Below are 15,242 nucleotides of genomic sequence, written 5' to 3'. Positions count from 1 at the left end.
CAGTGAGAAATATTGGAGATTCACCTATTACACATCAACTCTTAAACAAAATACTGAACACACACACCAACAAAATTTAGAGCCGTAATAGTAAAGTTAATGAATCTAATAACTTAAAGGCTTACAAAAATTCAAAAGAATAATATTTAACTCAAAAAAGTTCTAACAGTACAACAACGCTTAAGTAATAAGTTTTAGATATTTTTTGGCAACATAAAAATACGTAGGCTACATGAAATGAAATAATACCACATACTTACAGATAACGGGCAAGCAAAACACAGCCAATCCCACACGAAAAACTGCTCTGAAATCCATCGCGAATTGATTTCAAACTAAGTGATTACGGATCGACTCTGCAGAAAACTTATAAACATCAAGAATGAATCAACGGACGGTCGCCAGAGTTCCACGAATTCCAACAAGCTCCGCCTAAAAATACGTCCGGCCTAAGGTTCACGACACCAACATGGCCGATTCATGCGCGGAGGAAATTGTGATGCATTGGCGAGATGATGTAAACCTTGTAAAGCTCTTTGTTTGTTTGTTGTATATGGCAGTAATGGAGAACGGTTTTCTCAATGGTGAGAGGGTGACAGGGCAATTTGTCGCAATTGTTGGCGAGTTTGTTGACGACATAAAGGCTACGCGATTGGGGGTTAAACGAGTTTTCCTTGTTCCACCAAAAGAGACCGTTCAAGAATCCAGGAATAGAAAAAGTGTTAATCAGCCAATCAACCATTTAACTGCCTTTTGAAGTGTTTTGACACCATTCTGAAGGTAACAATCGAAAAAATACGCCTCTGCAGGCCATTGTTTGGCAAAATTAGGTGTTGCTGGCACACGTTTTGCCATTATCCATCAATTGTGGCCTTCCACTTTTTTAACGCAGCATAGGTTTCAAGTTCTGACTTTTAAATTGTTGTAGCGCATTTGTGTCGCTATGTTTTCTTTTATCAAGCGCACAACAACACAACTAAAGTTTCTTGGTAATTTTTAAAAAGTCACCACCAAAAGTAATACGACTTAGTGTTACAAAGTGTTTGGAATTTAGGTTTGGCACTTTTGTAAGGGTGCTTGCTCAAAACGCATTTTCTCCCTACTTTCTGAAAGCGCTGCAATTGACATTTTCGCCTTTCGGTTTTTTCGCAGCCAAGCTTGCGTCAGCAGAATTGGTGCCATACGATTGTCCATTTTCAGACGAACCAAGCACGTCATTTGACGCCATAAAGTGCAAAGTAAAAAAGGTCAAAAGTTTGTCACTTCTAAAAACCGCAATACTCTGTCAAATAATTTGTAACTACCTATTTTAAGCTTTTAGACACAAGTTTTTTGCAGTCAGCGAAAGTGATAAATCAGAACTTTGGTATGATATCATATTCCAAATATTTTGGCAAAACAAATTTTAGTAACACAGGTCCAACAATATTGTATGAATAACATTTTTTAAATGTAAAATGTGTTTTAAGGAACGATTCCCCAATAATGTTTACAATAAATTGGATTTATAGTACAAAATCGGCAACAAAAATACACATTGTATTGCAAAGTAAATATACGCCACACAGTAACATGCTAAAGCTGAAAGTTATGAAGTTACCTACATTAAGGCATTACTGTTCGACTTTGCACATATTCTGTTATGAGATGAAGGTAACTGTTTGAAGTGCCATATTTTTCCAAATAAGCACCACAATAAGGTTTAGATACAAATGCAAGTAGGAATCACAATTCAAACATAGCGACCGATTCTGCTTTAAACAAGGATTTCAATTGTTTTTACTGTTTTATATTTGAAAAAGGCAAGCCCTACTGTCAGTTGTTGATGGTTTTAATCCATTACTGAACCTGTTGTTTTGATAGTTTAAATGTGGTTCGTTACGGCACACACACTACTATGAAACAAATCAGATTGCATTGCAACAATATAGCGACTTTAAGAACAGCCAAGTTCACCTGCTTGAAATTACAATACAGACACTAGGAAAGCATACTTGGGTATATCGTAAATATAAAACCGCAAAGATATAAAAAGTGTCACTGCGATGACGTTGTGACTATGATGACGTTGTGACTATGATGACGTTGTGACTGTGATGACGTTGTCACCATAGCAACAGCGTCAGTGCGAGTAGCCAACCGTGAACCCACGTGTTTACTAGTTCGTAGAGCAGTTTTGGTGAAAATACGCTCCATACAAATAGGTGGTATCTATGACCTGTTGCCACCATAACATACACTATGACCTGAAGTAACCTCAAGGTTATAAAAGTGCACGCTACGAGATTGGCTGTTGAAGATTGAGGTCGAGTGAGAGGTGTTTCTGTGACGTCGGTTGCTGAAATAAAAGACATTTTTTAAACGAGTTTTATACACAAAGTAATTTAAAAGGGAGAGAAAAAGAAGGATCGTGTTTAACGTTAGCAACAATTAAAAATGACCTATTTGCCTTTTAACAGTCATTTTTATATTTAAAGACAGACATTATTGGCGGATGTGGGCAAACAAGTATACCTTAACAGAAATTGACGATGCCTTTAAAATATGCAAATTATTCTTTTTGTTTTGAGATTACACTGACGCTGATCGTTTTGCCGCTCTTTTTAGATATTTGACTAGTAAAGAAAGATTCGTCGGTCAACACCCCGTAGCTCAGGCCGTTTCCTATTTGCTATAACATTTTCACTTTTTAAATACTACACCCTTCGCAATAAATACTACGTCACTTCACAATAAAGATTACGCCACTCCACGATAAAACTACGTCACTTTACAATAAAAACCGCTGTTTTACCTTGCAAGCATAATTTGATCAGATCACACACGCAGAACGTAGTCCACAGTATCGGACCAATATACGTCGTAAAGGAGCCAAGTAGCACTGTGAGTGAGGAATTAAGGACTCCTTCCGAACCGGACAGACCCACGAAACCAGCTGATAAGTCAACAGTTGCGAAACTATTCGAGTTTCCCTGAAAACAAATTGAACATGCTGCTGTAAATTCAAGTACAATTAATTGCGATTTAAGTTTTTACCTACCTAAAAGCATCGTCTAATATGGGCTTAAGAACTAGTTTTGCACAAGGGTACCAAATCAAGTATGTTTAACACCCGAAAAAAATCTAACCGTAATTAAAAACCTACCTTAAATGAGATAATTAGAAACCTGTATATTTTTTTAGTTCGATTTGGTCTACAGTAATCCAAAACAGTATTCACTTTGAGTTGCAAACAACAATTAATCACAAAAATATAATCATGACAACCTATTTCCTAAGTTTCAGTTTCAACAGACTAAAAAATGCTTTGTAAAACTTGAATTCTATCAAAATAAAATAGTGATGATGCTGTTACGGCGAAATATATTCAAAATTTTAGGGACGAATAACTCAATATTTTATAATAAACTTCTGTGTATATTCCTACATACCATTGTAAAATAGGCCATCTGACCGAACCAACAAGCCAAAGTGATCCTAACAACAGCTTCAGAAGTTGAAACGAACCCGCTGTGCTTTAAACTCCGCAGTTCCAGCAAACTTAAATCCATCAGTTTCAAATTGCCTTCGACCACCACAGGCCAGAGTACGCGAAAAAGCGACCAATACAAAATCAAGTTAAACGCCAAAGCACAGTGATTGTGTGGCCTCAGTAACAAGGCAGCCAACAGGACAACTATAGTTTGCATGCAGTCCAGGGCTTGTTGACGGCTAACTGGTGTAGGTGAGCAGTAAAGTGAAGGTGCTGAACACATATGTCCTTTCTTGGGTTGGACACGGTGACAACAGTGCTCAGAGATTCTATGCAGCAAGGCTTTGAAGAGTAGAAATGCACAGAGGCCGTAGACAAGCCTCGCTTCAGAAAGTCCGCTGTGATGAAAAAACAAGTGACTAAATTAGATTATTTTAAACTTACAACAAGGCGCTGCAGCATAGTTAATACAAACATTATTTTGTACCAGCGACTTTGGTTTTACCAGCAGTTGCCTATTCTGTGGTGTTGTTGGTTTGACCAAAAATTGGTAATTGAAATTCATCAGCATAAAAAATGTTTATTTTTGCTTTTAAGCCTTTTCTCTCTTTTTAACCATTATAGATTTCAGAGTTTATGGAAACTTTATAGAAACCCCTACTCTCTCCCCAATACAGTACACCTACAGTATTGGAAGCTAAAAAATGTAACTTACATAGATTGGTTGTGCGAGCCATACACAGTGAAAAATGCAACAGTATCAGTTGCATGTCGATATAAGTAGACTGTAGTGAGTCCAGCTGCACAAACTGCTGTCCTCACAATGTCTCTTGTATTACAAATCATTTCCGAACTGAAGAGAATGCAGAGCAAACTGGCAGCAGATGCAAATGAAAGAATGATTTTGTGTTGCGGAAGATTCAACCAGTCACCTTTGATACATTAAAATGATTATGGTTTTAAAAGGTAAATTTATTTTAGAGTGGGAAGCCTAAAAATAGTGTTTAAATTCAATTCACACAATGGCTGTAAAAATGCTATTTGTGTCAATTCACCTCCTAAAACCATAAATATTTGTCCAGACTTTTAGTGATTTTGACTAAATGCGTAATAAACGCTTGGGAAAACTATAGCAAGCTTTAAAGTTAGACAATGATGGATATAGCTATGTAAGTAACTTTTTTGTTTGAATAAACTGTGCAAACAAATGATACTTACCAAGATCAGGTTGATCAGCATACTGTATTCCAGTCTGGTTCCAAGCTCTTAACACACGATGAAAAAACACAAAACCAAATGCGATAAATAGAACTTTCCAATGCTTGTAAGTCACAATGGGATGATCTTTAATGTGAGTTTCATCCTCATTTTCCTCTGCAACCTCAATTTTCTCCTCCTCAATAAGAGGAATGGTGCCATTATCCACAGTTTCTTGTGGTTTGGTGTCATTGTACACTACTTGCCAGGTCTGGTGACCTTTACGCAGTCTAAGTTGTGAGGAGACATGTACATGGGCATCGTAGAGGCTAACAGATTTGTCAGTGGCCTTATCAACAGATGCAGCCTCAGCAGTGGCTCGAAGCATAGCCACAAACAAGGACATTGCCAGGGAGGCTGTCAAGAAATGCCAAATTTGGTGTTCTTCTTCCACAAAGCTGCTGCTTGGTAGGGTTGCAACATGGACAATCGTTCCTACTGTGAGTGCAATTACAGCCCTGCTAAAGCTCTTTGATTGAGGCAGAGTGATGGTGGATCGCTTTGACTGAAGAAGGCCTTCCACCCACAAGTAAAGAACCAAACAAAATCCCTACAAAGTAAAAAAAATGTTTGCTGATTTGTTTTTAAACTATTGTCCTGTACACAAAAAATAAAAGTATGCCAGGCCCATCTCCAAGCATTTCTATGTGGAAAAATCTAGCCTGCGGTGGGATTCAAACCCTCATTAGGAGTCTGTCCAGGACTTGTGCTCTACCTACTGAGCTATGCAGGCACAGCGGTGAACCCAAAGAAAGTCAAACTAGAAGGGTGGCTTAGCACATACTGCCCTTGCATATACACTATAACCTATTTTAAAACATAAATATATTTCCTATGCTTATTTTGTATTGGGTCCCATATTAGCCATCGTCTTTTATAACTTTAGTCGTTTCTGCAGGCAAAAACTCATGGGTCCCCACACACGTAAAGTTGAAAATAATGCAATTCAAGAGATAACCATGAGAAAGTCGGGTGTTGTAAGGTAAAACACAGTGATCGGCACTGGGCTTAAATAATAATACTATGTAGAATACAAGCTATAAAATTAGATTCACCCCAGATATTGTTTGAAGTATGTCCTATTTAACGTTTTAAAAAACTGACCCATTTTAGGGGGCTAGTAGGGCAACTAATTGGGTTTGACACACAAACTAAAAAATATATAAAAACCACAATGACTTAATCAATAGTACTGCAAAATTTTAGCTGAATCCATCAAACATTTGATGGTAAAACGAGTCGGACAAACTTCGGGGTAAAAACACCCATTTTAGGGGGCGAGCGGGGTAAATACTGGGGTTATCAACAAAAACAAAGTGGGATGCACATCTACATAACTACATCTACCATTTGTGTAAATTACAGCCAAATCCATCAAACATTTGATGGAAAAACGAGTCGGACAAACTTCGGGGGGAAAATACCCATTTTAGGGGGCTAGCGGGGTAAATACTGGGGTTATCAACAAAAACAAAGTGGGATGCACATCTCCATAACTACATCTACCATCTGTGTAAATTTCATCCAAATCCATCAAACATTTGATGGAAAAACGAGTCAGACAAACTTTGGGGAGAAAAAAAAATGAAAGAAAAAACAAAAGAAAAAAAAACAAAACAATTTGAGCAAAATCAATATGTGTCCCCTTCAGGAAAGGGGACCCATAATCAAGTATACAGTAAATGTATAGTTTTTTTTCAGCTACATACTTTAACAATAAGCATTAACTTGTGATATTTTACAATTAACAACCAGTAAACAGAAAACACTTACAGCACACAGCACTACAATTCCTGATGCCATCTCAGGGTAGTTGTATGATGCAATATTTGATGTCAGAGAGTCAGATGCCATAGTGTGACATTTGACATAGTTGTCATATGCTGCTGTGTAGGAATCGTTTTTATTCCCCTCCAAAAATTTTCCATGAAACTGAACTCCATTTCTGTATTAAACAACGGCATAAAGTTTAAAACATCTTTTAACAAAAAATCTGATAAAATACGTATGATATTAAATATGTTGTTCATGTTTTGGAAGTGCAGAACATATTTAACATCAAAGAAATTCTCAAAACTTAAATTCTTTTGACAAAAAAGTCACACCAAATTAGAGTGATTTTTGCCCCATGAAAAAATCTTGTGAAATTTGTTTGTATTTTTGTACATAGTAAGTATCTGACTGCACATGTTAATTTGTCAGTTATCAACTACGGTAGTATGTAATTATCATAATTTTCAGATGAACAGGGAAAGAATAATAGACAAACCAAGCCTAATCCTGCTTTAAACTGCGAGACTTTACATTTGTGCACCAACCTGTATAGATGAAGTGGATCATTTTTGGCCTCAATAAAGTTGTTTACCAATCTTCCTGCTTGTGACAAATGATTGAGTAGTTGGTGACAGTTGTATTGCAATGCATGCAATGTGGATGATTGGTTCATTGCCTAAAACAACAACAGTCTTCACTCTATTTTTTGAACTTACACAAAAGTGAAAGCAAAAACTTACAGTCAGCATATTTGGAATCACTTTTCCCATTGAACCTTGTGGAATGGGAATCCCAAACAATAAGGAAAGAGTTGGGGCTAGATCAATTTGCTCCACATGTTTTGGGTTGGTTCTAAAAAGAGCAAAACCATTGCATACATAGGATGGACAAAAGGATTCAATTAAAACTGGTGCATTATGTGGTCCCACAACAGTTTTGCACAATTTAGACCAAAAAGTGTTTTGATTGCTTTCTGGTGTGAAACATGTGTACTGCAACGTTAAAACAACTGTGATCACTACTTATATTTTTAGCAGAAGCAATTGAATTCTTTTGCAAGTTGTGCTTTTTGGCTTACACTAGACCTACATAAAACCCTTCAATCCCGTTAACAACAGTGTAACATGAGAAAACATGAGTATTTCCTAAGAAAACTTACTGGAAGTTTTTCAGCGAGGGATTGAGAAAAACCAGAGGAGTATCGACTTCAGGATCTGTTGTTCCACCGTGACTGCCCCTTGCACTCATTCCATGGTCACTAGTGATAATCATGAGTGAGTCTTTCTGTTAAAGAGTGAACAACATAAAAGTGCTGCAGTAGCATCCTATTGTTACATGTGAAAGGATATGGAAACATATAACTATGAATTGATAGTGCTATTGGCATAATGTCAAAATATGGCTTGACAATTTGGACTGTAAAACCAAAAAGTAAAAAAATTAGACTGTAAAATGCAAGCATTTTTTGTTAAATAAGCATTAATCAGGAAAGTTTGAAACAATAAAAAAATTCTCGAACGTTGTTTAAACTTTACAAATTTGCTGCAGATTGATTGGTTAAAACAAAGTCTAAAGTCAATACAACATTTTGTTTTAGTCTAACACACTTATTTTGTAATATCGAAAAACATTAAAGTTTTTATGTTGAAAATGTGTTAGATTAATTGGAATAGCTGTAGGCAAGCCTTGTAGCTAATCATCATTGCATGATGCAAGCTTGCAAACCTGCCCTACAATGTGTGCTTATATTACACCTGAACAATCCACAGACAGGAACATCCAGGGAAAAAATAAGCAACAACTTCAGAAGGTTACTTTCAGTGTATAAACGACTGGCAAAACTTTCTGTTTGTGGTGCTCGCAAAGAGGATGGGAAGCTGGTACATGAATAGAAACATTATGTAAAATACCTTGTTTTGCAAAGCAGTGTAGACTTTTTTGATAGCATCATCCATTTCCGTCAACTTGGGTCCAACCAGTGGTGATGTTGGGCCAGCAATGTGTCCAATATGGTCAAGACCAAGGTAATGCAGAATCATAACATCCCAGTCATTTTTGGTGTAAAGTTCCTCATCTAAGTGTCTTGTCACATTGTTGTCAACCTAAACATAAAGTTTTATGCCACATTACTGAAGGTTGAATAATGATTATACTAAAAAGTTAAAAGAAAAGTTTCGTACAGAATAAAATATAACCCAAGTCTATGCTTTGCACTTACAAATAATCGAATTTTTTGAAACAATTATGCATTTAATCATAAACATTACTGCCAAGGTAGTGGTGTATATAGAATACATCGTGTAGACGTTTCGACAATCTCTGTTGTCATCATCAGTACATGTTTTCAATCAAGCTGTGGAACACGGTATATAAACTCTGTTGTTGTTGATGACAACAGAGATTGTCGAAACGTCTACACGATGTATTCTATATACACCACTACCTTGGCAGTAATGTTTATGATTAAACTACTTTTCAAGTCCGTGCATAGTGTTCCTAATTATGCATTTGAATTCAACATACTAACCAATGATTTTGCTAGCCCACACCTTGCCATGTAGAAATGTTGGCGACCTGCTGATTTGGCATAATGCCTTCAATAGGCATGACATAGTATGATTTTAATATGAGTGTGCCATGATCGATTTTATGTTCATCTTAACTATTATCCAATGATTTATGTTTTTTGGTTCGGACACTACAAGTACTAAACTGTATAAGTGTATTTAGACATGAAACAGTGTTTACTTAAGTTTAGATGAATGCAAAAAAGATGTGGCACTGCTTTAAACTGGAATGAGAACCTTAAGAGTTAAGTTCAGACTCCTAGAATTACTGAAATTCCAGGCACAAAAAACTAGAAGTTGGAGTTGGTATCATGTTTAATCCAAAGGTGTGAGTTGGGGCTTCAACTAACACTGTAACCCTCACTTAGAACCAGTTATATTAACCCACAGTCTAATTTACAAAAACAATAAACTACCTCAGTGTAATCAGTGACAAAAAATGATGTGGTTCCATCAGTTCTTACGAAGGATTTAGGGAACAGTCTCATCCATGTATCGTCACCAAAGAAGACAATTTTCTTTCCTTCACTTTCTAGGCCTTGTACAATGTTATCTTCTTTGAGTTCGAGAGATTGGTCCATGTTCAAAATCACATCAATATATCCAGGAATGCTTCCAGTTGTCATTGCCTGCATTTCATTTTTATTTTTGATATATTGCATATGAAAAAAGCAAAGTATTAACATTAAAATGGTCATTTATACGCAAACTAAACAAAATAAGAAACTAGTCATGAGCGGTATATATGAAGAAAGCAGCAAAATATAATGTTGCCTTTTTTGTTATAAGTTGCGACAAACCATGGTCCCTATACCTTAATTCTTGGCATTGTAACAGTTGGTGCTTTTGCCTTAGAAGTGTAAATCTGTCCAACATTTTGTTCCAAAAGTGAATTCAGGAAAGGCATGTGCTTGTTGTATGTTGGTGATTGGATGAAATCAATTCTCATTGCATCTATGACCAGTAGCACCAGCTTTGTATATGGTTTGGCAATTCGAACTACTTGCTTTTCTAAAACGAAAGTTGTTGTTAAGTTTTTCTTGAACATATAGTTAACATAAGAGTTTTATTCCCTATGTGTGTGTGTGTGCCCTTCCTTCCGGCGCTTTAAACTATCCGGCAGGGCTTCTTTTCCTGTCGAACCCCACCCTCTTCCCTAACATGGGTGGTTAATTTCTAGGGCCCCCTTGACTGGTCCCACCAACGTTCCCCCCAGTCGTGTTATACTGAGGTGCGCCAAACTCACTATCTGGTGTGCTCCTGCCACACAACGCTTTATAATACGGTGTGCTGCAGCATGAATAATCATGATCAACCAATTGTGCCCTCCACTTTTTTGCACCCTATAACGTTCTAACGTTGCGCAGCTATTTCCGGCTTGGTGATTGTTCAGTGCAATTGTGTCGCTATGTGTTCTCTCACCAAGCGAAATGAACTCAACTCAACTCAATAAACAGCATGTTAGATAGAAGATTTTTGGACTTTTTCATTCAAAAGTCTTACCAAAGCTGTTTTTAAATTTGTTCAATTCAAAAGTTCAAAAAATATGGCATATTACAAACCTTTTACTAGATGCTTCTGTGTGACAAAATCATCTTTAATAAGCTGTATCAGAAGATCCTGGTTTAACGGTGGAGATGGAACATTTTCCAAGCTAGACTTTCCCCTTCTAGCTGCTTTCATTGGAAAAAAGCCCTGAAGAGATAACAAATTTAAACAATACGAGACCCTGGTAAGCCTTGACTGTATGAAATGTGGGCATATATTTGTTTTGCTGGCCTTTTAACAGTATCCATTGTCAAGATCAGGAGACTGGATTCTGCCTGTTGGGACTTGGGACTGTTAGTTTAGGGAGCACCACAACACATTTTTGTTCCATTTTCACATTACCATCAGTAAACAAAACATGACTTGCTTACTTTTATTGTCATAACTTGCATTAGGTGTTTTTGTCACACAAATGTTTTTGCTGATGCTTACCGGTATGTCTTACGTCACAGCTAACAAGAAAAAGAATGTACACCAATCAATCAATTTGATTTCATTTAACAAATGATCCGGCTGTTTTGCAAGCAATAATTCAAAGTTAATAACTTACCTTGGCAAAGATCAGCAAGCCCACAAAACTAATCAGGTATGCGAAAATAATTGCGATCTTGGACTGATGAAATTTTCGCCCACCGTTTCGACCTTCCATCCTCAAGTTAACTACTTCTGATTTTCGATGTTTTTAACTACCACCCTCTCAAACAAAGCAGAAATATTTGCCTTAATTTGCAAAAGTTTATGGACACGCAATAATTTTTTGAAACAGCGCCGATAAAAGGTTATTCCCCGGCTATATAATGGAGCGTTTTATCCTCCCCAAAATTTAATTGTTTTTACCTTTTCTTTACCAAACAAAATATTGTTGTGTTTTGGCAGCAAAAAGGTGAATAAAGATTTTGTTTTGTACTTGGTTTAAATACATATTTGTTCCGTTTGATTGCACATTTTAGAAACTCCCAAAGACACCAACATTTTCTATCTTAGGTGAGATTGCGCAAAACAATTATATTTCAAGCAAAAACGAAAAGTATGGTCATTGCAAGATTGATTAGCATCTGGACGGGGCAGCAAATAATACTAGAAACGTTATTTCCACATTTAAAGTTTCATTGATTTTAATCTGCTTTTTAACTTGAAACAAAAATATAGATTGTACAATCTAACCACAAAAAAGCACTTACAAGCAAAAAAGTGCAAAATTCTTACAAGCCTTTCACATGTGAAACTTATAATCATCACTATTTCGATAAAATCTACACGCAAGCTAACCATGTGCTAATTTAAACCAACCACGCGTGAGAAAAGCGATTTCAAAACAGAGGATACTGAAAACTATTTGAAACAATCAAATATAGGTCTTTATCATGTGGGTTAGTTTAGTTTATGATCATAAAAAGTAACACTAAGACTACAAGGGACATTGTTTTGATTTGATAAAATCCTTATTTGATTTGGTGAGGTGTGGTGTTAGTCGGTTTACAAGTGCAGCAGCTCTCATTCCTCCAGATTTTAAAACTTCCAATTTAGACCGGATCGTTAGACCATCTTGAACACGCCGTAACTTCAATTTGAAACGTCATTTTAGCATATTAAGCACAATTTTTAACAAACTAAAATTAAGTTTAAATGAATCACCTTTGTAACATCATGTCTAAAAATCTGTCCATCATCATTGACATGTAATGTAGATACATAATCGTAATATCTTCAATAGAAATAATAATTAAGAAATTTAAAATTAAACATGACTGTTTAATAATAACATGACAAATTTATCCAAAAATTGCCTACTTGGGATTTGTGGGCATTTTTAATACAAAAGTGCTGAGCATTGACAAAGGTGACCACCCTACAACCCTCCATCGCGCTTCCAATGTCTTCTGCTCTTCATTTTCAGAAATGCTCAAAAGTTCCAAATTGGCGTGACACAAATACCATGAACACATGCGGCGAAAACTTGACAAAATCCTCTTATACCTCCATAACCCTCTGACAATCCAGTTCAATAATTTTATGTTTTAGCAATACATTGAACAGGTAAAAAAATTATGAGGTTCAAGACTTACTTGCATTTAAATGAAGATTTTTTAAGTGTGACATACAACTGAATGTCACTCGTGTAATCATCAAAGTCGTGCCATTGATTACTATTGCTCAAAAACATAGGAATCTAAAATAATTAAAAAAATTGTTAACATCAAACACAGACAACCATAACTATTTTATTTATTTTACCTCGTTTTGTAACTTTTCACGCAAAACATGAAACTTTTGTAAAGGATCATCAGCTGGCTGTTTGTCTAGAAAATAAATGTACTGTGCACAAAGATGTTAACCGAATTTTTGTTTTTACATAAAAAAGTATTGAAGACAACAAGGTTAGGTGTCCAATACTTACCGCTCTGTGTTTGAGGTGTGGCACTGTTAATCCTGCTTACATGAATGTTATGCATATGGCTTGAACCAAAATTTAGTTCTTTTTGCATGAGTACACAACTTTCGATTGTTAATTTTTTGTTGAATGTAGATAAAAATGTTTGAACAGGATCATTTTCTGGTAAAGTTTGTGTCATCTCTGTTCCAAAAGCTTTCAAAATTGGAATAAAAGTTTCTGATGTTTCTTTATTCAAAAAAGCTGTCTCTTGATTAAGTCCAGATAATGTTTTGAGGATGGTATTTGATTTAAAAGGAATAAACTCTTGTTTCCTAGGGTTCATACAAGACATACATTGAACGTTAGGTAGTGCTTCAATCACATCATCAGTAGTGTCAGGTTGAACCCATTTAGATGCACTGTGGTAGAGTAAACTGATTTGTTGTTGGTAGAAGACTTGCAGTTTGGTATTGCCTTGCTTTCTGATGGTTTGATAATGAGCATTCATGTGCAAGTAGTTGAGAGGAAGGGTGGTAAAGGCCTGCCTAATGCGTGCATAGCCCAGTGCCATACTTATTCAAAAGGTTCACATTCCTACAAAGATATAGCTGTGTTTAGATACAAGAGATGCATAATTTACAAGCAAAACACTGTGAATATTAATTACACACCTTACATTATTGTGTACTAAACAAAGTTTTTCTATCATATTTCTTAGTTACAGGTCACAGTTCTATGCAAAACAAATTTTGTTTCATTGCAAAACAATTTTATTTTCAATCAAGTAACTGAAATTGTTATTTTTATAAAATTCTATTTGGTAATGTGACTTTTAATATATAACCCTACACTAAACATGTTGACAAGTCGTACAAAGTGACTGGTGTATGCCATTTACCATTAAACGCAAAACAACAACACAATACATCACATGCAGGAAATGTTTGTGCATTGCATGCAAGGCATTACAACAACAACATGACGTTTTTTGACAACAAATTTGTTAAAAGAACATTTTACCTCGGAAATAAAACGTGTTGATTTAGGAAATTTAACTTATCAAAATTTAAACAAAAAAAGATGATGGTGCAAAGTTGCTATTAAAACAACACTTTCGAGCCGTTAAGATAACAGAAATTCGTCTTAAAATTTGTGTTTCTTGTGCACAAAATATTGCCCAACCCAAAATCCATAGAAAACACAAGTTGTCGCACGCCATAGAAAACACAAGTTGTGGGGATGAAAATGGGGCGAAATTAGCGCGAATTTTGCATTGCGCCTTATGGGGCCGATTTATAAAATGATTAATTCGGATACTTTTGCGGTGTTTGATTTTGCAATTTCTGCAAAATTTTGAATAAAAATATAACTACGCTCAACTTATAATGTTTAAATGGAACTGATGAACATGAAATAGAGTTTAAATCAGGTTTTAGCGGTTAAATTTTCCAGTAGATATACATGTAGCCTACTTAAGTCCCGAAAGATACAAAAGTTGTGATGTATATTCATCTAAAATTGGAATAAATAGTTCGACTATGTTCCTCCAAGGTCAGAAAAGTCATGACGTAATAGTGACGTCATCGTTCATTTACTGGATTTTGACGCTTTTAGCATATACTGAATTTTGAAAGCTTTTGGCAGTACCTTTAAAGGTGTTGTACAATCTTTCCCTCTGTTTTTAATTTTTTTGAAAGATATTTGACACTTTTAGTGATAAAAATATTTATTGCATCAATTAAGGACTATATACCATGTTGAATATGTGTACTGTCATATGCAACACAACCACAAGAAAAAATGCAATATAAACAAATACAACTAACATTGATGCATGAAACAACCAATATCAACAAAATTGTTAAATCTTCTTAAATCTATTCACCTGTACAACATAAAAAGTATCGTGGGAAATTTTGCATCCAAAGTGGTACTTTTTTCATTTATTTCAGTTTCAGCTGATACTTCCTACAATACATGTTGTGTGAGGATATCACAAAAAAATCCAAAAAAATTCATTAAGGGCATAAAATAACATGCAAGAATTATTAGCAATTTTCAATATTGGTGATTCAATAAAATCAAAAAAGTCAAAACTTAAGAGACACACAGCACAGTATGACATGTTTTTTTGAAGCTTCATAAACTCAAACACAGTAGTTACATGAAGTCCAATAGATCCTGTGTCAGCCTACTAAATGTCACAAAATTACATTTAAATCAATGAATGTTATTTGCCTTTCCATCTTGT

The 15,242-nt window shown here is 35.6% G+C and overlaps 2 protein-coding genes across 3 annotated transcripts; both read right to left on the bottom strand.

The window, feature by feature from the left end:
* Nucleotides 1–1,359: 1,359 nt before the first annotated feature.
* Nucleotides 1,360–11,518, bottom strand: LOC145204917 (GPI ethanolamine phosphate transferase 2, catalytic subunit-like). Of its 2 annotated transcripts, none has more exons than XM_080077528.1 (14): nucleotides 11,168–11,518; nucleotides 10,632–10,764; nucleotides 9,884–10,080; nucleotides 9,486–9,698; nucleotides 8,413–8,604; nucleotides 7,662–7,786; nucleotides 7,243–7,354; nucleotides 7,048–7,178; nucleotides 6,503–6,674; nucleotides 4,691–5,279; nucleotides 4,188–4,404; nucleotides 3,432–3,870; nucleotides 2,795–2,972; nucleotides 1,360–2,338 (listed from the first exon to the last, which is right to left on the bottom strand). In XM_080077528.1, exons 1-14 carry the CDS (start codon nucleotides 11,264–11,266, stop codon nucleotides 2,106–2,108), a joined length of 3,030 nt encoding a protein of 1,009 aa, XP_079933654.1. In that variant the 5' UTR covers nucleotides 11,267–11,518; the 3' UTR covers nucleotides 1,360–2,105. The 2 variants fall into 2 exon arrangements, with proteins under 2 accessions (XP_079933654.1, XP_079933655.1); XM_080077529.1 differs by lacking the exon at nucleotides 11,168–11,518 and adding an exon at nucleotides 11,050–11,111.
* Nucleotides 11,519–11,597: 79 nt separating this feature from the next.
* Nucleotides 11,598–13,623, bottom strand: LOC145204921 (uncharacterized). The gene is made up of 6 exons (XM_080077535.1): nucleotides 13,016–13,623; nucleotides 12,853–12,917; nucleotides 12,684–12,787; nucleotides 12,409–12,606; nucleotides 12,253–12,322; nucleotides 11,598–12,178 (listed from the first exon to the last, which is right to left on the bottom strand). The coding sequence occupies exons 1-6, from the start codon at nucleotides 13,560–13,562 to the stop codon at nucleotides 12,026–12,028; spliced, it is 1,137 nt and encodes a 378-aa protein (XP_079933661.1). The 5' UTR covers nucleotides 13,563–13,623; the 3' UTR covers nucleotides 11,598–12,025.
* Between the last annotated feature and the right edge of the window lie 1,619 nt (nucleotides 13,624–15,242).

Source organism: Phallusia mammillata, chromosome 8 (genome assembly GCF_965637545.1).
Source record: "Phallusia mammillata chromosome 8, kaPhaMamm4.hap1.1, whole genome shotgun sequence".
NCBI classification, from domain to species: Eukaryota; Metazoa; Chordata; class Ascidiacea; order Phlebobranchia; family Ascidiidae; genus Phallusia; species Phallusia mammillata.
Note: the sequence above shows the minus strand (reverse complement) of the source record. Positions and strands in the feature narration are given on the sequence as shown.